This window comes from Centruroides sculpturatus, unplaced genomic scaffold, assembly GCF_000671375.1.
Source record: "Centruroides sculpturatus isolate CEXI.00-Female unplaced genomic scaffold, Cexi_2.0 scaffold547, whole genome shotgun sequence".
Classification (NCBI taxonomy): domain Eukaryota; kingdom Metazoa; phylum Arthropoda; class Arachnida; order Scorpiones; family Buthidae; genus Centruroides; species Centruroides sculpturatus.
Window position 1 is genome coordinate 13,182 of NW_019384676.1, and position 25,977 is coordinate 39,158.

The following is a 25,977-nucleotide window of genomic DNA, read 5'->3' on the forward strand; positions in this document are numbered from 1 at the left end:
CAAATAAAAAGAAAAGAAATACAAAAATATTTTCCAACAATCGTTTCCTAATTAATATTTCTTTTCATTTATACTGTGTCATGATTTCTATTTCTATACAACTTTTGAATTAACAGTCACATAAGGTGGAAATTTTAGTAAATTGGCATTAAAATTTTTTTTCCGTTTAATTCGGCTCCCTCAAGATTTAATCCTGAGTGTGCCACTATTTGTGGGCACAATGTTAACTTCGAAATCTATTGGCCACAAAGTTTTGCCGACTAGCCACCAGAGCCACTGCTACAGATGCCATACAAGAAAGCCTATAATTGAAATTATAAATTCTGATTTTGAAATTCAGAAGATTCTGTCAAGCAGTTCCATTCCGAATACAGTCGTGGGTTTGTGCCTCGCCAAAACTGGCCAGCTACATGGCGTTTATACCCGGTTAATAGTCAGGACAACACGATACTTTTGTTCTCCGGGACGTTTCATAGTTTTTTGACACGTTAATTTAATCTATTTTTAGAACAAAACATAAAACGACTATAATTATTAAATTGTATATTAACATGCGGCTCTCTGGTACTTTTGTTATCCTGTTTTCATGACAATTTGGCTCTTCTCACTTGACAAACTGCCGACCCCTGCCATAGACCATCACACCAGGGTTTCCCAGGAGCTATACCCTCACAATGCAGTCAAGAAAAGCACATCTTGTTGACGTGTCCACCCAGTCTGCATCAATCAGTTGACTCCAGGCCGCGGTCAAGAATGACTCAACGACCAGCCGATTGACTCAAACAAAGCCTGATTTGAGCCGCCCGTTTATCTGAAGCAGGGGCCAAAGCAGTGTGTTGGGGACATTATATTGCCCCTCAACTACCAGGATCCCCCTTTCCGGCATACGGGACACCACGCACGGCAAACATGTGGGTGGGCGTTCAGATCCCAGGGATGGTAAACAAAAGTTTCTAAACCATCTCTGGGAGTTCCCCTCACCACGGACAGGAACCCACATCAAGGGGACACAGAAAAGCACTGATAGTGAAGACTCTGCCTGATGAATTGTTGTCTGTCCTACAAGTCGTCGTCAAAATTGTCAATTACATCAAGTCGCGACAGCTGAACTCTTGTCTGTTTAATGCAGTGTGCCAGGAAATGGGGGTAGATCATCAGTCACTTCTGTTTCATACAGAAGTACAATGGCTTTCTCACGAAAAAGTGCTTTCTCGAATTTATGAGCTAAAAAATGAGACCCAAACGTTTTTAGAGGCCCAGGGTTCAGATTTTGTTTCTCTGTTTAAAAAAGAAGAATGGATATCAAAACTTCCATATCTAACAGATATATTCGCCAATTTAAATGAGCTTAACAAAAAACTGCAAGGCAGGAATTCTAATATTTTAATGTTATTGGACAAGTTTGAAAGCTTTCGTGCTAATTTGATGTTATGTATCAGCCACACTACCAATGGTAGTAATGAAATGTTCCCAAATGTCATGGCTGCCGATTCAAGAAAAAAGTGCAGGCTTTGATAGTGAAACACTTGGAGCTATTAGGAGAAAAAATGAACTCTTATTTTCCTAAGTGTGACCTGCAACTTATGGACTGGGTATGAAATCCATTCTCAGATAGCATTTCCATTGGACACCTACCGATAAACGAGCAAGAAGAATTCATGGAGCTAAAAACTGATCAGACATTAAAACTAAAATTTTCCGAAACAGAGCTAGCACATTTTTGGCTACAAATAAAAAATGAATATCCACTGCTTTCAAAGCATGCTACTGCAATTCTCTTACCATTTGCCACGACCTACTTCAGCGAATTGGGGTTTTTGACTCTCACTACAATTAAATCAAGAAAAAGAGAACGCCTGAGGACAATCAACCAAGAAATGAGAGCAGCCTTATCAACGAGTGTTCCAAATTTTGATCGCCTGTGCTCAGTTAAGCAGGCTCACATTTCTCATTAAACATTGCACTGAGTTTTTATAATAAATAAATATTAAATAAACATTGGTTTTTTTTCTTTGGTGTACCTCTAAAATTTTTTGATTTGGTAGGTGTACCTTGAACACAAAAAGCTTGCTGAACACTGCCATAATCATCCTTCTTCCAAAGTGAACTATCTTATCTAAATGAAGGCCAGTAACATTTGTTTTTCCTGGGAAAAACACACTTCCATATCCTCGTCGGCCAATAATTAAATTTTTGACAATTACCACTTTCATCTGTCAAGATGGTCAAATCTTCAAAAGGCAGCACAGTATAATATTCATTTCTACTTAAATTCATGCCAGCAACAAAAGATTTCAAATGCTCCTTATAACATTTTTCATTTTTTAAAAGTAGAACTTGATTAAACCGTTTCTGGATATTTTTTTAATGTTAAAAAACTGTAACAGTCCACATTTTCATTTGTAATGTGTAACACATGTAGCTTGGTGGAATTTTCAAAACAAATTTGTTCTAAAAATAGACTTCATTACAGGATTTATATAATCACCAAATGTGGCAGTGTCTTGACTAATTTTTTAAGTTTTCCTTATCCGAAGTTTCCATTGATTTTGCTGTGTAAATCTATAAATAAGTACGACACAAAAGTAAAACTACATACAACAAAATCCCTCCAAAAACCAGTAGTTAACCGTTACTCTGCAAATCCTACAGGTATTTTTGTCATCAATTTAAAAATTGTAATTATTTTGTGTTGGTGACATTATTATTATAAAATGAAACATTTTTTAGGTGCCTATTTGACATAGCTACAAAGAAGAAGCAAAGAAAAATGGAAGATGAAAACTGTGAAGATAAAGTTGAATGAACCAAAACTCACATTTATTCAAAAATTAAATGGCCTTCCAACTTGTTTTATTTGTCAGGATAAGTTCACACCTAACAAGAAGTCAAATTTGGAGAGCCACTTTACAACTAAACACGCAGCATTAAGTACTAAATACTAGTGATGCCACGAATAGTGATTTTGCTGAATACCAAATATTCGGCTACGCTCTCGGCCAAAGCACCGAATATTTGGCGAAATATGTGTGTGTTTCTCAGGTGACAGGTTACGACCTGTCTCATTGCAGTGGGTGCAGTAGTGACACCGCGGGCACATTTGTTTTATTTGCGAGTAGATCGTGTCACAACATGCATTATTTGTTCATTGTTACACAAATTGTATTACTAATAGTCCTTTTTACTAAAAAATATCACTGTTTGTATCACTTTATATGAAAACTGAAGAAAAAAGGAAAAAATTATTTTCAGAATTTTAGTGACAAGTGGCTACAAATGAGAGAATTTAAGACTTGGCTAAGACGATCTACAGTTTACCCCAAAAAAGTATTTTGTGTAGTATGTCAAAAAACCATATCTGGAAATGTTTGTCACCTTTGACGATATGCCGCCAATACAAAACACAAACAAGCAATGAAGAGCCTGGAAACAGTAAAATCAGCGGACCTACTAGAAGCTTTTCAAAGAAAATCAAACCAACAACAAAAATTAGAAGCTGAGCTGAAATTAGCTATGTTTTGTGTAGAGCATAATCTTCCAATAAAAATTATGGAACATCTTCCTAAACTTATCCAGTCTGTGTGTCATGATTCAAATATTGCCAAAGACCTAAAAGTAGGCCGAACGAAAACAACATAGCTCGTTAAAGAAAAATTATCTGAGAAAAGCTGCTAAGAAATGGCTTCAGTGTTACAAAATGTGAAATTTTCCTTAATAATTGACAAAATGACTGATATCTCCTCCACCAAATGCTTGGCAGTGATTGCTAGGTATTTTGACAACTCTTGTGGAAAAGCAAGGAATTGGTCTGTTGCAAGTTCATCAAGCAACTTCTGAAGCTATCTATCATTCAATGATGGAACTTTTGGTAAATTTAAATATTCCTAAACAAAATATGATTGGATTTGGTGCGGACAATGCCTCTGTGATAATGGGTGAATCTGGTGGTGTGAAAGCGTTAATTAAAAAGGACAATGCAAATATTTTTCTTGGATGTGTATGCCATTCTTTTAGCTTATGTGTGTCGCAGGCTTGCAACAAACTTCCACGGACAATGAAGACTTGGTAAGAAATATATACACTTACTTTGCTCATAGCTCCAAGAGGATCAATGAACTTAGTGAATTTCAAAAATTTATAGACGGCCAACCTCATCAATTGTTACGTTTGTCTCAGACAAGATGGCTATCCTGGCAGACAGTAGTCAACAGAACCTTAAAACAATGGAATGCACTCACTGTTTATTTTACAGCAGCTGCTGTGGAAGATAACATACATACAGCACAGTTGTTACTGAAAGATTTACAAAATCCCTTTAATAAGTTGTATTTACATTTTTTATCTTACATTTTGGAAGTCATCAGCAAAATGAACCTTCATTTTCAAAGTGAGAAGCCATGTATTACATCACTTCTGGCAAACATATCTTCTCTGTTTAAAACAATTTTGCGCAACTATCTGAAAAAAAGAGTATGTAGATTCAACATCACTGAACAAAATAGACACTCAAAATTCACGATATTTTCAACCATTAGAAACATTATATCTTGGTGCAATGTGCAAAGTTCAGATTGCAAAGAATAAATTCCCTGAAAAAGACATGAAGCTATTTCTCTCAAGCATTCAGTCTTTCTATATTGTTTTAAGTGCAGAAATTAAAAATGAATTTCCTTTTGGTGATTTGATCTTGCAGGAAATTGCAAAGTTGGAGCCAAAAATTGCTTTGTCTGGAAATGTTAGGTCAGTTGTAAACCTGGCAACACATTTTCCTAATATTGTACCTGAACATGAGTATGAAGATCTGAACAGAGAATGGCAACTGCTGCCTGAAATTTGTGATAAGTTAATCAGTTGTGCAGTTGAAAACCTAGAAACTTTCTGGTATGAAGTAAATACAATTAAAGATGACAATGGAGATGTGATGTTTCCAATACTTGGAAAGCTTTCAACAAGTTTGTTGAGTCTTCCCCACTCCAGTGCTTGTGTGGAAAGTTTTCTCACAACTTAATTTAATTAAGACAAAGCTTTGCAATAGACTTCAGGTTGACACTTGTAATGCTTTACTGCTTTCAAAAGAGTTATTAAAAACCCAAAACGTTATGATTGGATTCCAGAACTTAAAGAAACTTCCCCAACAGCTATCCAGGAAACGGAAACAGAAGAGAATGAAGATGTAGACGACGTAATATGTCTGTTTAACTTGTAAGGTAAGATGTGTATTTTTTTATACCTGTAGAGTTGTTTTTGCTAGCTTTATTAACGAAAGTTTTGTCTTACTAATCTTTTATTTAACTTAATGAAGTGCTTATGTGGCAGATTGAAAGTATATATATATAGGCACACATATAATATACACACCTATAACATATACACACATAAACAAAGTATTCATAGAAATAGAACATTTTGAAGGAAAATAGTACATTTTTTGAAGGAGCTTCAGTACATTTTGAAATTTTATTGTGGCAACACTGCAGTTCACTTTTATCCCAGAATCCCTGGACAAGCAAAAGACCAGGAAATGAGACACCATAGTCTTAAGTCATCCAGCCAGAAATTGCTGTGAAAAAAATCAACCATTATAAATTAAAGAAATTTTATACACGTCTAAGTTCTATTTGTTCACCGTTTTAAATAAAGATTAACAAAGTGTCTTTTTTTCTTAATTTATATCAGTTATCTAAAAATAAAACTGCTAAATTCACAAAAATAATTTTTTTAATACATAGGGCGTTTTTAGGCTATAAGCCAAACACATGATTGCAAATACCATATAAGAATAAACAATTTCAAATAGAAACCATTTTAAAATGATTTATATTGGTATGGAGATGTGACGAGGAACTTTTTCCTGCGAATGTTCCCACACCGTCGAAACCGAAACTAACCCTTTACAAATAAGTGCTATAAATAGACTCTCAGCTATGCCTGCANAAAGCATTCTTTGCGAGGGTATCCCTCTTTAATTTAACAGGCGGTTTCTGTTTTGGAGGTGACTTTGGTTTTGAAATCTCCATATAAGGCTCTTCATCAGATATGTCAGAAAACTCACTCATAGATTCAGCGTCTGATTGTTTTGAGACTTTGGTGAGGGCTGCTTTCACCCTTTGTTAAGTGGGTTCTTACTGGCTTTTTTAGAACCCACATTTCTGGTTGTTACTCCCGTTTTAGTTACAGAGGTTTTGGTCTTTGTGTTCTCCTTTTCTTCTGATTACACAGATGGGATCAATAAGCATTTTGCATGGCGAGTAAGAGATTCACTTGGGGATACAGAAATATCTGTTTGAACCCCCACATGTCTTAGTGGATTTCAACACACTAACAAATGTCTTTTGCTGCAATGGTGCACTTGGAGTGACCATGCAATGGGCCTCTGGGTATGATACGTTTTTCACCCGTTAAATGTCCTTTTCTCTTTGCCATGCAGGGCAAAGAGAATAGGCAGGATGGGCATCTTTACAGTTCACACACTGTGCAGTACTTTTACATTCAGTGCTATTGTAACCTTCAGTTCCACACTGTGCACATAAGCTTTTGCTTNTTAATTTAGTATTATCACTTTCATTTTTTATATTATATCTTGTATTTCACCAATCTCCTAAGGCTACTGCTAACTTCATTGTCTTCCATTGGACATTCAATTAGCCTTTTAGTTTGTTGATTAAATTATTGGGTGTTTTGGTTAGGGATTTCCCCATTTCTTTCCGTAATGGATGACTTCTCTCAACAAATAGACTCAGATAGCTCTTTTTCAATGAACTCCACTGTTATCATTGAGCCATAAGAAGAACGATCGCCATTACCAACTCCTATCCAATCCCCTGTGGTGCAGCAGGACAAATCGACACCTATTGAAGACAACATTATGTGTGAAGCCAGGGTGATCCTTGGCCATGTCATGGATGTTTGCCCCGAACATTCTAAAATGGGTATTAAAATAAAACAAAGACTTAAAATACGGGATTACACAACGCGCCTCTTTGGATGTCTACACGAGGCCATGAGTGTAATCAAAATGTTACATGAAGGGAAGGTAACGCAACAAGCAACAACAGAGGTACCAGCTAAAACCTACGCTCAAGCCGTTAAAATAAATAACAAACCAAGTGATACAACTAAAAACATTACCAAATCATTATCTTCTAAGCTAGTTAATGAAGGTACAGGAGGCAATCATGCTGTTTTAGTGTACCCTACAGAGAAAGTGACAGAAGAACAGCCACATATAGACACAATAGTATCCACAATAACGAAAGAGATAAAACCAGCTGAAATCAGTGTCAATGTAAAAAATATTAGAAGAGTTAAAAATAACGGAGCGTGTTTCAGAGTGGGAAGCCATTCAGACGGAATAAAACTTAAAAAAGCGATAGACGAGATCAAAACTATAAATAATAAAGTTAAATGTCATGTCACATGTGAGATCAGCCGGGGGTACACTAATTCGTTAGTACCACTTAATCGGCCTATTCCGTGAGAATAGTTCTCCGAGTTTCGAATCGTAAGATCCGATCGTAAAAAGTTTACATAGGAGAGCGTATTTTAAAATGATCTAAACGAGAAGTTCAGACGTCCGTCAGGATTCCTTGACACCAGTTAATCAATCTTATTTTACACGGATTAACACGCGTTTGCGATCTGATTCGGAATAAATTGAGGAGACATTCTTATAAAATAAAACAAGAGTAAATTTAATAAATCCAAACAAACGAATACAAATAATCGATAACAACGATTTAACGACAAGCTAGAGGTTACGACTTAACCTATGCTAATGCGCGTTCGAGAGAGAGAGCTCACAAAATGATTCTAAACATACGACCTGTTAGTTGTCGTCGTCTTCGTTTCTGTAGGTAGAGGACACCTTGTAGATAGAGTTCATATTACTTTCGTACGGGAGATCAATTCGTGCACAAAATATAAAGATATCACTTCTTCTAAGTGTAGACTCGGGACTTAGTCTATCGGACTCCGTTTAGGGCGTTGGCCATCAGGAGGAAACTGCGTGGAGTTTGGATGCTTCGGATCTGTCGAAGAACTCCGAATTCGGACTAGATTTCCCTTATATCGCCTGAATTTCGACCAATCATCGTCCAGTAACTCTTTCGTGAGAACGGACGAAAGGGGGATGAATGAGGGGTAACCATTTCCCATCTGAGCGAGATTTTTAACCAGATAGGGGAAAGTCAGAGGATGTTCTCTTCTATGAAAGGAAATAACATTTGTTATCTGGGTTTTTCCCACGTCTAAAACACTAGTTTTTCACAAAAATGAAGTAATATTTTGTGTCGATATTTTACCCTTATTAATAAAAATTCATAAATTAGACCCAGGGCCTTTCGGATCTCACACAGAAGAAAGAAGACCGCGTGTGATACTATTGAACGTACCAAAAACAGTGAAAGATGAACAAATTGTAGATACAATTTACAAGCAAAATAATATCTTAACTTTCTTTCTTAATATCTTAAATATTCAACTTATCTTATGTGTTCTATTTTGTATTCGATTATTTTTTGTTTAAATTTTTTGGTAAATATCTGTATTCGCCTGAAGACGACGACAATAAGCTCGTTGAAAGTACTAGCGATAAAAAAAAAAAACGCTGAACTCAGTGTTTTTGTTTTTGTTATTAAATAATATATGGGATACTATGGAGAAAGAAGAGTTTTTCAACAACTGTAGACTTAGTACAACTATTATTAGAGGCAAGGCACGCGAGAATTGTAGGCATATAATACTGTCGGTCACTTATAACATTAGGAACATTATGGTTAATCACAAGCACATTGCCCTCGATTGGGCTAATGTCAAAACTGACAACTATGTTCCTATAGGTAGATGCTTCAAATGTGCAGGATTTAACCATTATGCCAAAGATTGTTCTGAAGACATACACTGCAGTCATTGTTCTAAGGGACATAGGTATGGGGAATGCAGTGAATTGCACACAACACCGAGTTGAATCAATTGCATGAAATTTAACAAAGATCAACCACCAATGAAAAAGATACCAACAAACCATAATGCTTACAGCTCACAATGTCAATCTCGGCAAAAACTTAAAATACAAAAAATAAAACAAACAGATTATGGGGTGTAATAATACAAGTCTTAATACTCTGATGATCAACAATACACTGAATTCTCAAGGAACTGCTATTTTGGGGAACGATATAAAAATCCTACAATTAAATGCCAAGAAATGCAAGGCAGCCTCGTCATTGCTGATTAAAACACTGGAAACAATATCAGTTTGAAATACAGCTTATAATATATTCATATCCTAATATTTCAATCGTAATATTCTCCATAACATTTATAGAGAAGTATAACAAAACCGTATTCGATGAAAATAATAATAATAATAATATGCCCAATTGAACTTTTTAGTACCTCCTTCGTAATGTTTTAGAAATAAATGTAAATGCAGAAACCCACCGATAAGGAAAAATTTACCAAATCTTGAACACAATAGTATTGTTTTATTTAAAATGAATGATTTTCCTACCTTAACAAACATATATATATATATATAACAACCTAGTATAAGCTAGTAAAATAGTGTTTACGTAACCCGATTCGGTCGTCTCTTGCCGTACTGTTCGCCTGTTTATAAGTAATTCGTTGTGATTGTTTGTTTCAGATTCGCAATCATATCATATTATTCATTACATCAATTTTAATTCACTTCGACTACACAATATTTCGGTAAACTTTTTATTTTCTGTCTTCGGCGATAAATATTTTGTAATTTCAATTATAAACAAATAAATAAAAATTATAAATTGTTATATTTTTTATTATTTTATAATTGTTATATATGTACTTATTATGTAAGGCAATTTTATTAAATTTACATTTTTCGTAACGTTATGTTAGCGTGACGACTTAAGTCGTCAACGGAGACGTAACGGAGTTAAACCCAACCCGTGACCTTCGATCGCGAAGGAAAAAACAACCACTGTGTCCGAGCTGTCGTCGGGAAGGGGCTGGCGAACGTTATTCGGCCGGCATATATTTACCCGTTTCGTCCGAAGACATTCCGAACGATTTATTACAATACAATCGATCGATACTTATACATTCACGAATACGAAAAGCAATAATACGTTACGCTTGCGTTAATAGAAAAATGTATTTGTGACGTAGGCAACTCATTTGCATAAATTCGCTCGTTAAGAACGCGTGCAATGCCATTGTCGACAAGCATGAATTTCTCGGCGACGAACTTTTCGAGGGACAAGCAACGGGTGAGTAGCGTAGTTTAGGTTTTTTTTATATATTACAATGTTAATTAGTATCTGTAATCCAAAAATAAGCACTGTTCGGTGTAGTCCAATTCCTCCTCAGGTCTAGATCGAGTAAACAAGACATACGAAAACACGGTTATGTTATATAACAGGGGTGGCCAACAAGTCGATCGTGATCGACCGGTCGATCGCGAAGCCAATTTTGGTCGATCGCTTGCGATGTCTTGACTTAATGTGTTACACTTGTAACGGAACGCAACACGTGGACATAACGCGCAACGCAACTGTAGTGATATCGGACCTCCGCATCCTCCCTCAGTTGCAGTTTAGTCGTTCCATGTGCAATCCATTTGCGAACAGTTGTAAAAGGGAAATAAGAAATGTAGACAAAGGGTCATAAAACCGAAAAAAGAAAAGCGGGAAGAGGGATGGAGAGAGTAGTTCCAGATATAGTAGAGAGAAGAAGAATAAAATGGTGGTTTCCAAAAGTGACAACGTTGAATTTCAATTTTTCTTCTGTTTAAAATGTAAGTACCTTTTCTTTATGTTTTAAATTAAATTGTGGCTTTTCTTACCTATCTACTTACTTTTGAACGATTTTAAGAACAAGAGTGAAATTATTGCTGCAATTCAAGAGCTACAACTGTCTCAAAACACTGTGATGCGACGAATTGAGAAAATGAGTGGAAATGTAAAAGAACAGTTATATAACGATATTAATAGATGTTCTTGTTTTTCCCTTCAATGTGATGAATCGACAGATATAAGTGATACAGCACAATTACTTGTTTTCATTCGTATAGTTTTTAAAGATTTTACATGTAAAGAAGAATTGTTGGGTATGATTTTTTTGAAAGAAAGGACTAGAGGGGTAGATATATTCAAAGCCTTTAAAAACTTGCTCAAGGATTTGAAAGTACCACTTTTTAAATTAGTTTCAATAACAACGGATGGCGCAGCTGCAATGATAGGTCGCATAAATGGATTTATAGCCCTATGTCAAAATGAAGATGAATTCCCAGCCTTTTTGAGCTACCACTGCATAATTCACCAGCAAGTGTTAGCCAGCAAGAGACTAAACACAAAAGAGGTAATGGACATAGCGTTTAAAATTGTAAATTCAATTCGAGGAAGTTCTCTCAAACGGCATCTCTTTCAACTGCAGCTTGATGAAGGCCAACCTGAATTATTACTACATACCGATGTTAGATGACTAAGCAGAGGTAAATTTCTGCAACGATTTCGTGATTTATTGCCTGAAATAATAATTTTCTTCACCAACAAGATGGAAAATGTGAAAATTTAAATGATGAAACTTGGCTTAGTGATTTAGCATTTCTTACCGATTTTACTTCAATATTAAGTCATTTAAATTTAGAATTACAAGGTAAAAATAAAACAGTAATTGATATGATCAGCTGCATAGATGCATATAAAACAAAATTTATTTTACTAATAGAAGATTTGCAACAAAATAATCTGAATCATTTTCCAAATATGGCGGATAACATACAAAAACATAAAAATATTAATTATAAGATCGACAAATACGTGACGGAAATCCAAAAAGTAATTGAAGATTTTGAGGTAAGATTCCAAGATTTTGAAAAAATTAAAAAAATTGTGGAATTTATATCTTTTCCTTTTAAAAAAGATTTAAGTGTGAAACGCATTAACCAAAAAATTTCAGACATATATCATATGAAGCAAAAGGCATTAGAAAATGAAATTATAATTTTACAAACTGATTTAATCTTACAAGCCAGAAAATTTGAAGAAGATTTTTGGAAATACGTCAACCGAGAAAAATATCCCAGTATCATCAAATGTAGCGAATATATTTATTCTTGTTTCGGATCTACATACCTATGGGAATTGGCATTTTCATACTTAAAGTTAACGAAGACTAAACAACATTCTGTCCTGACTGATTCCCATACTGAAGACTTCATTATTATTATTACAAAATTTCATTGTTAATAGCAAAATGTGACAAGCCTCATAATATCAAGGAAAAATTAATAATTCCAGCTGTTCAAGAAATTTTAAGCAATATGACTACATTAAATCCAAACAGTATAATTTCTTCCATTCCTTTAAGCAACGATACTGTTTCCAGACGAATTGATGAGATGGCTAATGACGTTGAAGAACAGCTTTGTGAAGATCTTCAAAACACAGAATTTACGTTACAATTGGATGAAAGTATAGTTCGCAATAATGAAGCAATATTACTGGCATATGTGCGATACATTAAAAATGACAAAATCATTGAGGAAATGTTATTTGCAAAATCTTTAACTACTGATACTAAAGGTTTGTCTATTTTTAATGTTGTGAAAACATTTCTTGATGAGAATAATATACCAATTTCTAACATTCTTGCTTGTGCTACTGATGGAGCTCCAGCAATGATAGGTAGACAGCGTGGATTTATTATCTTATTGAAAGCAGAAAATTCTAAAATTTTCCGTATACATTGAATTTTACATCGACAACACTTACTAGCCAAACGACTCAGTGATAGGTTGTATCAATCAATGAATTTGGCAATATCTTTAATTAATAAAATCAAAGCACATTCTTTAAATGACCGTTTGTTTCGAGAATTATGTCATGATAACGATGAAGAATATGAACGTTTGTTACTTCATACAGAAGTTAGATGGCTATCTAAGGGTAATTGTCTCAAAAGATTTTTTAATTTGTTCGATACTATCATTGAATTTCTACATACAATTAAATATGAAATCACATTTAATGTTGAAGTATTACGTAATGATGATGCTTATTTATCAGACATATATGAAAAGTTTAACGAATTTTTGACAAAAATGCAAGGCAACAATATCAATCTCATCAAAGTTAAGAGTTCCGTAACATCCTTCTTAAACAAACTAACTCTCTACAAAAATAATATGGCTCGTAGAGAATTTTCTCTATTTTCTTGTTTAAATACAATAAGTGCAAAATATATTGGGGATACTGATTTAGAAATATATTGCACACATATTGAAAATATAAAAAATTATATGAATATTCGCTTTAAAGACGTAGAACAGTTAATAATACCAAACTGGGTAATAGATCCTTTTAACGTGGATGTAAATACAATACCTTCCTCAATACAAGAAATTATGATTGATTTGCAAAATGATGTTGAAGCAAAGATTTTNATGACCATGTGGTGTTAGCTTTTATACGTCAAAAATCTAACCGGATTATGTAAAGTACGTTTACGGACAGGTGATAGATGTCTTTATTTAGCTTAGTTTGCTTGAATGTTAATATTATCACACTCACACATTATATAAACAAATGTTTGATATAATGTGTAATAATTTTAGAACAAAAAATTGTACATGTAAAATCGTACAAAACAATATTTGACATTGTTCAGGCTTAGTGCCAGAAACAAACTAGATAACCATACAATGTTAATTTTGTCAAAATATTACAAATTTCCACATTTAAATGTCTGTTATGGTTTATTTCCCTCTTTTAAATTTTCTAATAAAATGTATTGAAAAATATCATATTTCAAACTAAAGATATTAATAGACATGTGATTTTTTTTTGTATAAATATAATGATAATTTCATATTTGGTGAATTTTTAAAATAATATCGCCTGACTGACCTATATAGCCCTGGGTTGTTTTACAAAATAAATGTAAACTAGAAGGCATGGTTTTCGGGGAAAAAAGGTTAATATTCACAACAGAACCTTTTAACGAAATTATGATGTCTGTAAGAATGTGGAAGCTTTTTACAATATCTATCTCCATGTTGCATGTGACAAAGGTTAATTTTCATATAAAAGAACATATTAATGCCATCATATTTAGAAAACTCTGCTGTTGCCAAACACTGCAATCTATATGGATGTGAAATTGATAAAAGCACAATAAAAACATTAAAATTTGAAACAAATACCTATAAATGGAATTATTATGAGCACACAGCAATTTTAAGAATTGTAAGCAGAGTTTAAAATCTGCTACTCATTAGATCCCCTCCCCATTAACTCCACATCTGTGCTTGTCAGAAATTCTGAGAACTCAGGGTGAAGGGAAAGAAATAGGTTGGTCTGGGTTAAGAAATAGGTTAGTCACCTGTATCCCCAATACAGGTGAGAAAGGTTCTCATCTTTCACCATGGACATGTGGAACGAACATAAAATTCATCTGCTCTTGATAGCACTTTTCTTTTAGTTCAAATATTGTATTCATAACTTTTGGTGACATTACAAATTGGCACAGTCAACAGGATTTCAGTACTCAGCTGTATTTATATAGTCTTCAAGTAGAATCATGCTTTTCAAATTCTTCGTTCAAAAGATCAAAGACTCCTAAATTACCCAATATCAACTGAAAGGGGAAGCCAAATAGACAAAAGTCGACCAGGATTTCAAGGAATCTAATATCATCCCACAATTTCATCCTTGTCAGTTTTTCAGAATGTTACCCGGATGATGATGAATTATTGGAGACAGAATGTGAGCTCTATCTTAACCCTTTATAGCCTGACGGAACTTTCTAGTCCCACTATCTTTGAAATTTTTTATTTTATATTGTATACATTAAAGCTTACTGGAACTTGCAGGTTTCCATTGTATGATGTGTCTTTTTTTAGTAGGGGGTAGCAACCTTGAAACTGTCTGTGTTTTAGTTTTATAGAAACAAGTTTTACTTTGTTCAGAGAAATTTTGTAGTTTGAATGGTAGTAGCTTGTATTGCTTGCTTTCTTGTTTAATTCTACTTATTATTTTGAAGGTACTTGTTATTGTATTTTTTTTTTATATATTTTAAATATGTGTAGTTTGATTTTAATATATTATATTTTTGGAATTTATTATATTTAATCTGTGAGAGGTCAAAATATGTTTGGGACTTATAAGTCCCATCAAGCCTATAAGGCTTTTTTTTGTAAATATTATCAATTTGTTTTTTGTACGTCATTTATAAATTGATGAATATATTTAACATTTTAATAGTTAATATGGATAGAAGACTTATAGATGAAGAAATAGATGATCTTTTATTGGAAGAATTTCCATCTGATATTGATACACCTGTAGAAGACAGTACTGATGATGAATCAGAGAATGAATGTGATCAAATATCACCACAAACTGACATAGCTTTTATTTTATTTAGTGAAGAATCTGACGATGATGATTCTGATGAGGAAGAAGTTACTAGTAATCCATCAATAAAACGGAATTTTAGAAAACGTGAAAAAGTAAGTACTGTTCCTTCTTTTTCATTAACGAAGGGAACATTAAATCAGTTTTTTAAAAATAAGACTACACCAACAAATGTTTTCCTGACAGTTTTAGGAGAAAGTACAATAAGCAATATTGTATTTCAAAGCAATCTATACAGCCAACAAAAACAAATAAATATTAAGACAATTAGAGATGAAGAAATGTATGGATTTCTAGGACTGCAATTCCTTTTTGGATATCATTGTTTACCCCAAACTCATCATTATTGGTGTAGTGATATAGATTTATGCATTCCCATTGTTCGAGAAGTGATGGCAAGAGAAAGGTATAAACAAATTTTATCAAACTTACACGTAAATGATAACTTATCCATTCCTTCAGATAACAAGGACAAACTATATAAGATACGACCACTGATCACTGTAATGAATAAAAACTTCAAAAAATTCCGACTACCAGATCAATTTCAGAGTATAGATGAAAGCATGGTTAAATTCAAAGGCCGTTCATCCCTCAAGCAATACAATCCAATGAAACCTGTGAAGAGAGGTTACAAACTCTGGTGTCGTGCTGATATGTCAGGATACATATACGAATTTATAATTTACCAAGAAAAAAGACACGGTGATTCTAGGAAATAAAAGTTTGGTCTTGGTGGAAGTGTTGTAGTAAAGTTAACATCATCCCTTCATANTATTTTTATAAATCTGACAATGTGAGATCATCAATTTTATGTCATCAAGTTCACATGAATATGCAAAGTTTTTCACATTGGTGAGAAGAGTAGTAATATATGGTAAGTCCAAAATGGCGATGTCACATAAGAACGTGTCATGAAAAGAAAAATTAGAACCGATGACTGGTTTGTAGGATTTTGCATATCGTTTTTAAATGCTATGCGTTTCATCTATTTATGGTCGTTGAACTGTCTGTGAATTTTGTCAAATGCAATTTGGGCTAAATCAATGTACTACTGTGGACTGAAACAGTTATGTGGGTTGTTCAAAAAGTTCCCGAACATTTTGAATAGTACGCCTCCAGTTGGTTATTTTTTTAAACTGCTTGGAGGTATTGTGTCCACATAAACCTTCCAAGTAACATGTTTCAACCCATTTGTTAATATGTTGTTTTGGTGATTAGTTACAACCGTTTATGTCAAGTGGTGTTTGTGAGGTTCAGCAAAAAATCAGATCCGCTGAAATGAGTTGTTTGAAGGAGCAGCATTGTTCTGTGAAATTCAGTGTGAAACTCGGGAAATGCTTCACAGAAACATTTGAGTTGATTACCAAGGCTTATGGTGAGGAATAAAATGTACCGCATGTTATGAGTGGTTTACCCAGTTCAAAAAGGAACAGTAATCAGTGGAAGACGACAAGCATTCCAGATGACCATCAACATCAACTGACGACACCACATCAAAAAAGTTCTCGTTTGTGCTAATCGACGTTTGACTGTCGGATTTTGCAGAAGAGTATGGCATTTCGATTGGTTCATGCTACGAAATCCTGCATGAAAAATTGAGGATGTATTGAGTTGCTCCAAATTCGCGCCTCACCTGATGACAGCAGACCAGAAACAACATTGAGTTCAAGTCTGTCAGGAACTGTTTGATCAAGGTGAAGAGGATGAAACCTTGTCCAGGATCATAACACAGGATGAATCTTGGGTTTATGGATGTGACATCAAAATAAAATTGCAATCTTCACAATGGGTGGGTGAAACATCTCCGTGCCCCAAAAAAGCTCGACAAGTTCGCTCAAATGTTAAGGTGATGTTGACTGTTTTTTTCAATACAAAGGGGGTTATGCATCACAAATACCTACCTATATGCCAGACAGTCAACACGGAGTACTACCTGAGGGTTATGAAACACCTAAGAAACAGAATCAGGCAAAAACGGCCCAAACTTTGGAGGAGTGGCAATGGTTTTTTCACCACAACAACACGCCAGCTCATTCCTCCTTCAGAACTCACGAGTTTTTGGTCAAAAACAAGACCACTGTGCTTCTCCACCCACCCTACTTACCTGACCTGGCCCCATTCGACTTTCTCCTGTTCCCCAAGCTAAAAAACATGCTCAAAGGAAAAAGATTTGCCACCATTCCAGAGAAAGAAAAAAAAAAACAACAGAGGAGCTTATGAGCATTCTGGGAAAAACGTTCCAGGATTGTTTCAAACTTGCTCAGTGGAGGTAAAACCTACCATTCTCTGTTTAAGTTACCTTTAGAAGTCAATGAGACATCCATTTCAAACCTGAGTTTGGAGTCGAAAGATGGAAGAGATGTTAGATTAGCAAAGTTGCTTATCGTAGATGAATGCACCATGGCATTGAGCCATGTTATGAATGCCATTGACAGAATTCTAAGAGAGGTAACTGGACATCAAATTTCATTTGGTGGGAAGGTAATATTGACTTTCGGCAATGCTTAAACATTCTCCCGCACACAATGCGACCAGCGATTGTCCAGTCTGGACTTAAGTATTGTGACTCTTGGAGCTTCTTTAAGAAACTCGCATTGAGTACCAATATGAGATCACAGGACCCTAAATATAGTGAATGGCTGTTGAAATTGGGAAACGGCACATTGGGGAATTTTCTTGAACTTGAACACACTATCGAGGTTCCCCCTGAATTTCTTTGTGAAGGCGATTTGGTGAAGGAGGTATTTGGTGAGCAAATAACTCCTGATATGATACCAACCATTAAAAATAGAGCTATACTTTGCCCTAAAAATGCTGACATCGACAGAATCAATGACGAAGTTTTGAAACTTTTACATGAGCAAGGGGAAAAAACTTATTACAGCTACGATGAGATACAAACTGATGATCACCAGGAACGATTAAATTACCCTATAGAGTACCTGAACAGTGTACGTGCATTGGGATTACCCCCTCATGAACTCCACTTGAAGGTTGGCACCATCATAATGCTGCTGAGGAACCTCAACACAAAAAGGGAATTATGTAATGCAGGGGTGGCCAACCTTTTGCATACCATGCGCCAATTTTTTGATAGACGAGTTCAGATGCGCAGTGGCGTACCGTGGGTGTTAGCCGCCCGGGGCGGAGAAAAATTTCGGCCACCCTTTAATCAGGTATTTCAATTTAAAAGATCAAAATTCAGTTGTGTGAAAAAAAAATTAATAAAAAATGCGGTGGTGGTGTAGTTACCCATACAAAATAGTCCAGTTTGACATTAGTGGCATACACGATTGCGAATGTATCGTGAATCGTAGAAGCAAAAGAAAAAAGAAAAAAAAAAAAAAAAAGTCAACAGGTGTAGCAGTCCAACCGACTCGCGGACTGTCCGGACGGTAGCACTGTCATTTAGACGCCTATGCACTGATCGAAAATAAACATACATGCATACACTGTAATTTACTATGTGGAGAACACTCATTTTATCTGTAAAGTTGATTGCAACAAATTGTGCAACAAATGAACTTGCCAAGACAGACTATAAAAAATTAATTTTCTATGTAATATTCTTAATTGCAAAGAAGCCAAATCTGACAATGTTGCTCAGAACTGACTAAAGCGCCACTTGTAATCGTCCAATGCGCCAAGTTTGGCGCATGCGCCACGGTTTGGCCACCCCTGATGTAATGGAACCCAATTAGTTGTGATGAGTTTAAGAGATCATGTCATTGAAGCCGAAGTGCTTACTGGGTCCGGATCGAGACAGATATAATCTGATATCATGAACTGATTTAACAAATAATGGTTCTGATTACCCATTTACCCTGAAACGACGACAGTTTCCAGTCAAGGCTTCGTTTGCAATGACCATCAATAAGTCACAAGGACAGACTCTTGACAGGGTTGGAATTTTTTTGTCTGAACCTGTTTTTGGACATGGACAACTTTACGTTGCTTTTTCCAGAGTAAGGAGAGCAACTGATGTCAAAATCAAAATTCTGAAAACATCAGAACAAGGCAAATTGATTCCAAATAATAATACTTTTTTTTACTAAAAATGTTGTGTATACAGAAGTTTTATGATAGGATAAATGATGGAATACAGAATACAGCTAAAGATTATCTTCAGTCTGTAATACAGAAATACTGTTTGCTGTGTATTGATCTGTTAACATTACTTTTTAACATGAAGATTTGTATATATTTATACTTGATTTTTTAATTATATTAATTCTATTGAACAATTTTGAGTAAAGAATAGCTTCACTTTAAATACTGTTTGCATATTGATTTTTTAAGTTTACTTTCTAAGATGAACAGTTGTATACATTTATATATATTAAGTGCATCAAACTTAAAAATTAAGCACACACAACTTTCATATATTGAGTGCATTAAACATGCCTCATAGGAATTTGTAATACTGCTAAAAGCTCACTAGGGAGCGTCCCAGGCTACTAGTTCCCTAATAAATCGTTGTAATTTAAAGATTGGCAGTGTTAATAAAATTGTCAAAATTGATGAAACAATGTACAAGCACAGGAAGCATAATCTTGACTGCATACTTCCACAACAGTGGGTGTTTTGCAGTTTATGTAGAGTCGAAAGAATGTTTTCTCGTTCCAGTTCCAGACCATTCAGCAAAAACTTTACTGAAGGAAGTAAAAAAATCACATGTTCGAAGGAACAACTATATATTCAGACTGTTGGAAAGAGTACAGTACAAAAGATTTAGAAGCTAGATATTATCATTATCAGGTCAATCATAAATTCAATTTTGTCGATCCCAAAACGAGATGTCATACACAAAGTATCATGAGATTGTCGAGAATATCTAAATGGAGAAATAAAGTACAACACGGTACTTCTTGTCATCACTTAGAGTCCTATCTGATCGAATTTATGTGGAAAAGAAAACATTCTAAACATGGAGCCTTTTCAGCTATGTTATGTGACATATCAAACTTTATGTCACCTAACTGATACGCCAGAGTTATTAAAAAAATTCTTTGTATTTATTCAATTCATGTTTAAAATTAGATTTATTAAAAAATTACAGTTATTGTTACCTATGGTGCCAAAATGGCAGAATTTCTGGTTGCAATTTTGAACTCTTCTCTAGACTGTGCGATAACCAATGGTTCAAACGGAGCAGCCACGCATCCTAAACTAACATAACTTATTCTAGTAGATTATTGAAATTATTACTCACGTTATGATCCTTTTTTTTCTTCTTTCCTACATTTCTTCCCTAACAAGGTTGATTCCTCAGCACCTGTGGATGTTCTTTTCTTTGTCTTATTAGTCATTTTCTTTCTTGTGTTGGCCTTTTTTTCCTGTTTTTGCTTCTTTTTTATATTAGAAACTGGTGCAGCAGGAACACTCACTGGTTCTATCCATTTCGGTATTCTTCTGGTACCTGGATATATCATACTCAAGTGTTTTACGAATATTTGGAATCTTTCTCCCGAGTTTCTAGCTGGCAATTTCATAACTTCTTATACACAAGGGAATACATGTATAAGTCCGACAGATCATTCATGTAATGTTTTGGCAAATTTTTTTTTATTTTTTAAATAACTCCATAACCTTTCAATGTTTTAAGTATGATTGCCCATTTTGGGGTTTACAAAGTTTTTTAGAATTATTAACTGTTCTATGTTCAATATCTATCCCTTCAATGTCATCTATGATTGATTATAACTAGACTACCAAAATTTACAAATTTAGACACAACCCAATTTAGCATGATTTCAGATCTGTTGTTCACTTGCTTGACAAATGAAGCAACTATTAAGATAAACGACTTCCAACAGCCTAATTTTTACCATAAACCTGACCAGCTCCCGCTGTTCATCCCCGCAAACTCTTCCAACCCCTTTGTCTACAAAATTGCGGCTTTCCGTGCCCTTACCAGACGAGCCTTCACTCACCACACACATGTGCGCGATGCATGGTTGGAGATCCGTCGCATAAAAAAATTGTCGTTGAGCATGGTTACAGTAAAGCCATGGTCCGCGGTTTAGCACGTGCATGCGCCCGCTGTCCCCCTCGCCACAGTGACTGCCCCCTACCATCGCCGGACAACAACCGACAACCAGATAGGAACGTTAAACGCGTGGTCGTCCAGTTCAGCCAGCATTTAGACCCCCTATATAGGAAGATCGCTAGCAACAGCCGCACCAAAATCGCGTACTTAAGAACCAGCACGCTTTACGACCTGCTGCGCAACGCCAAGGACGCGATAGATCTCACCAGGGTCCCAGGTGTTTACTCCATTCCCATCAGGGACGACAGATTCAACAGGGACTTAGTTTATATTGGCTCCACCATCCGGTCAACAAAGAAATGAATACGTGAACATCAAGCTGATATTAAACATAAAAGACACACCACCGCCTTATCGACCTACGTTACCGACCCTGAAATAAGGGCGGACTTCCGGAACACCAGACTTATCAGACAAGCGTTCCGAGCAGATCACATCCGTCACCTGGAGGCCTGGGAGATTCATAAAGCTATCGGGGGGCAACTGCATCAACTTCAAGGATGGGGAAACACTCGCATAGGCGTGGAAGTATTTGTTTGAAGAATTCGAACAGTGTCAGTCGGAGGGATGAAACCCGACGTGCACATTTATTTATTTACATCATTGGCAACATTGTTACGACGGTCAGGACGAAACACGGTCAGTCACCACCTGAAGCAGACCTCGGTGGAGGTCGAAAGTACTTGTGGAACTTACTACGGACATAACACTCGTAAAAAAGGTTTTCGTGGATTGTTATTATTCGAAGCAACTATTGTCTTCCCTGCATATTCTTCTTACAACCCATTTTGTAGATTTCAGTATATACCTTTTTTGCATTTGCATATTACCGTCTCATCTAATTTGATGGTTTTATTAAGACTTCCAATTTTAAATGAGGCCATGTTATTCATAGCTACAAGCATCACTAAACGTATGTTGTTTGACCAATCGATGCCTGCCTTTCTAAAAATACCTGCAGCAACAGTCAAGTTTCTTGACATGCATTCCAAACAAAGGTAATGGCATATGAATGACAAAATTTTACCCCACGAAATATTGCCACATTTGCCCTTAAAGGTTCCGTCATAAGCAGAATACTTTCTACTGTAATTGCTACATCTTAACAGACACGATTTTCTATCACTTCGATAGTATATTTTACAAGTTTTTGAACATAAACTGCACACACCATCGATAGGTTGTAATCCTAACTTTACAGCAAATATAAACACATTATCTATACTTGGTTCCAAACCTAATTCCATTAACTGATAAAATTAGTAAAAACCGGACCAAAAGTTGTCAGAACTGATGTCTACAAAACTTATTAACGCCATGTTACTATTAAACAAAAAGGTAAAAAAGCTATTGCAGAGTACATGCAACGACAAACCTTTGCAAACGTCGCACTATGAATTGATTTGCATATTTCCACGCGAAAGTCATCTAATACGTCATATCTATTAATTTGCATATTTACGTACAGCCACTTTTCACGGCGCGTTCAACAAATTTGCATATTTCGTCCCGCGTGTTATTAGGGAGCTCCCTCTGTCAACGTCTTCACCGAATCGTGATTACAGGAAATTCCGCCATTTTGGCACCATAGATAACATTAACCACAATTGCAAAATAAAAGTTCATATTTGCTAATAATAATAGGAAGTTTAATGGCGTCCAGCTAACCGGGAAGTACCTGTTAACGTACTTTGATAATTCCTACAATAAACAGAACCTGTGAACAATATTGATTCGATTATTTTTATATAAATTCCACTTAACTGCAACTCTGTGCTATCATAAATTCAGGTGTCCACATTATCAAAGTTTCTGCATTAAAACATTTGATCAGTGTACAAAACTTCAAAATTGCAAACTTTAGAAATCATTTTAAGACTCAAAAGTTAATAGGGAATCATTTCACCTTATGCACGATAGCAGTTCTTAAAATAAACTTTAAAAAATTAAAAAAGATAGAAGTCTAAAAAATTACAAACTCACCACTTTCACGAGAACTTCTCAACATGGACGACTTTCCCGCGAAAATACGACCGCCTAGCAGCGACACCTGCGAATTACGTCTTGATTGCTTCGAAAAATCTTTTGCTAAAATTCTCAATAATGTCGTAATTTATTAGCAACTTATAAATTAATTGCCAGCATTATTCTATTAAAATTAATTCGAAACAAATTTTCTCGTAATACGTGTTTAATTTTTAACTGCTATTTTCATTTTTTTCTATCTGCACCTTGTACGCGCCACAAGCGTCTTTACCAGGAAATATTGTTTCTCTTTTTCTTTAACTCTTTCCGCCCTGTGGGCACTAAAAGGGTCTCTTTCAGCATGCCCATTATGGGTTCGGCTAGGCCCACAATGGAACGGTCGGGTGGTGAGGGACGGGGCCGACATATCCGTTCGGACCACCCCCCGAAAAATACCTGGGAATTTTCGACTCGTCTGGATTCGATCACGTGTCCTCTAGAGCTGTAGACTGCAACCTTGACCGCTCGGGCAAACGCCATATTGGCTAGATAATATTATTTTGGAAAATGTACTTTAGGATAGTTAGAGAAATCATAGGGTTCAAGAATAAAATTTCCTCTCACTCACAGCCAATTTCAGAAACTACTCGGCATTGTTTTCTTTAATAAGTACAGCTTTGCAATTTCGAAAATAAATTAGAAAATGCTACATAATTGCAGTATAATTCCTTATACTGTATAAAGTATTATTTGTTCTTTTTTTTATGAAATTTACCTGAACACAAACTACATTTTTTTTTTTTAAATTTTTCAAATTATACAAGACAGAGTATTTAAAGTCAACAATGGGTCTTACTTTTTCACCTTCTTTATGTGTTTTTAGTTGAATGTTTATGATTTTGGTGTTCTACTACTCTCGGTATTTAGTATAAATTGACTTATTTCTCTCTATTATTTTTCTCTAATCCTTCGTTTCCCTTTTATTTCCGAGATATATAGTTCTTTGTTTACTAATTTTGCATTGTTACATATTAAATCTAATTTTCATATTACGTCTATTATGTCCCATTGGCTAGGCCCATTAAAGTCTAATCCTTCATACTAGATTTCTTTAATTTCATTAGGTAGACTATAACTAAATTAAACTATCATTTATAATCCTTTAAAAGGGACAAACACAATATATGAGTTAAAAGTGAAAAAAATATATATTTAAAAAAAAGAATTTCAAATGTTTACAGCTGACTCTGAACGTGCTCAAGCTAAACTTCCGCCGCAAAGCGATTACAGCGCGCTAAGTGGCAGGAATATTTATTGCCCAACTTTCGAAACATTGCAGCTATTGGAAGCTGTGGGAGTAGTGTAGTTAACGATTCTGCTTCTAACGTTCTGTCTAAAGCAGTTTAAAATCCACAGGTACCGGAAAAAACGTCATTTATGTTCAACGTCATAATAGTCAGTTATGACGTTGAAGAAACGTCAAAAAAACATTTAAAACACCTATAGATGATTACCAACGCCAGCAACCGGTTAAAACACGTAAATATACAACCGCAGGTCGTGCACGACTGTCGTCTAGATCTATGTCAATTGATAGCAATCGGAAACTCGATTCACATGTAACACGCGACCACTTACAATCGGCAATCGGCCCATAGACTTTACATGGAGAACTTTCATCTCTAATAACTCAGCCCGTAATAATTTCAAAATTCTGGCGTTATCATTGGCCTTGCCGAGTTGCATATATTTGCAAAAAATACTATGTTTAGTACGCGTGCAATTGCTTTACACCGGATGGTGGTGGATCGAGATCCTATATATTCTGAACAGACCAATCTCGTGAAATTCCTGAGATTTTCGATCCGTCCGGGTTCGATCCCGGTCGCCCCAGAAAATTTTCATCTGTAATCTGTCTGGGATATGTCGGACTTCATTGAAGGCCTGGCCTAATTCATAAAAAGCATAATAAAAACGGCCTTCTTAATTCTGCAGGCCTGAATTGTCATAAAAAAAACCAGTTAAGTCATTCGAATCTGTAAACTTCACAATCTGTTGGAAGGCCTTCAATTTAGAAATATTTCGCAAGTTTAAATACAGATTAAATTTTCTTAAAAACTTAAAATAAGGCTTATTTTTTAATTATAGATAACAAATTTAATGCATTTTATTCTAAAGCACGATAACATTTTTAAATCAAGAACAGTTCCTAAGAATATGCAAGTACTGTAGTACTTGCTTCCTATTGTTTTAAACTTTTCACGTTCTCGCTATTCGTGTTTTACGTGACTAAGCACGTAGCGTACAGCCATTATTTTCTTATAAAAAAGAATATAAAAATCTTTTAAAAAGTCTTTTGTATGTGTGTTTATGTGCCTTAAAAAGGACCATTTATACAATTATATGTTTAGAAAATCCATAAATAGTGAATTTTCCTTTGGAATGTCCTCCCGAAGGTATCCCCTTTACAGATCGCCATATATTGCGTTGCTTATCGCATTAATTAATCTCATCTGTATTTGTTGAAAATGTTTGCTTTTAATAATTATAATTAATTTA

The 25,977-nt window shown here is 35.1% G+C and overlaps 1 protein-coding gene and 1 pseudogene across 1 annotated transcript; both read left to right on the forward strand.

Annotated features, from left to right (window-relative positions):
- Window positions 1-3,513: 3,513 nt before the first annotated feature.
- On the forward strand, window positions 3,514-4,584 carry LOC111626867 (annotated as a pseudogene).
- A 10,669-nt stretch (window positions 4,585-15,253) lies between these two features.
- On the forward strand, window positions 15,254-16,123 carry LOC111626868 (piggyBac transposable element-derived protein 3-like). The gene has a single exon (XM_023370391.1). It carries the CDS (start codon window positions 15,254-15,256, stop codon window positions 16,121-16,123), a length of 870 nt encoding a protein of 289 aa, XP_023226159.1.
- Window positions 16,124-25,977: the final 9,854 nt, after the last annotated feature.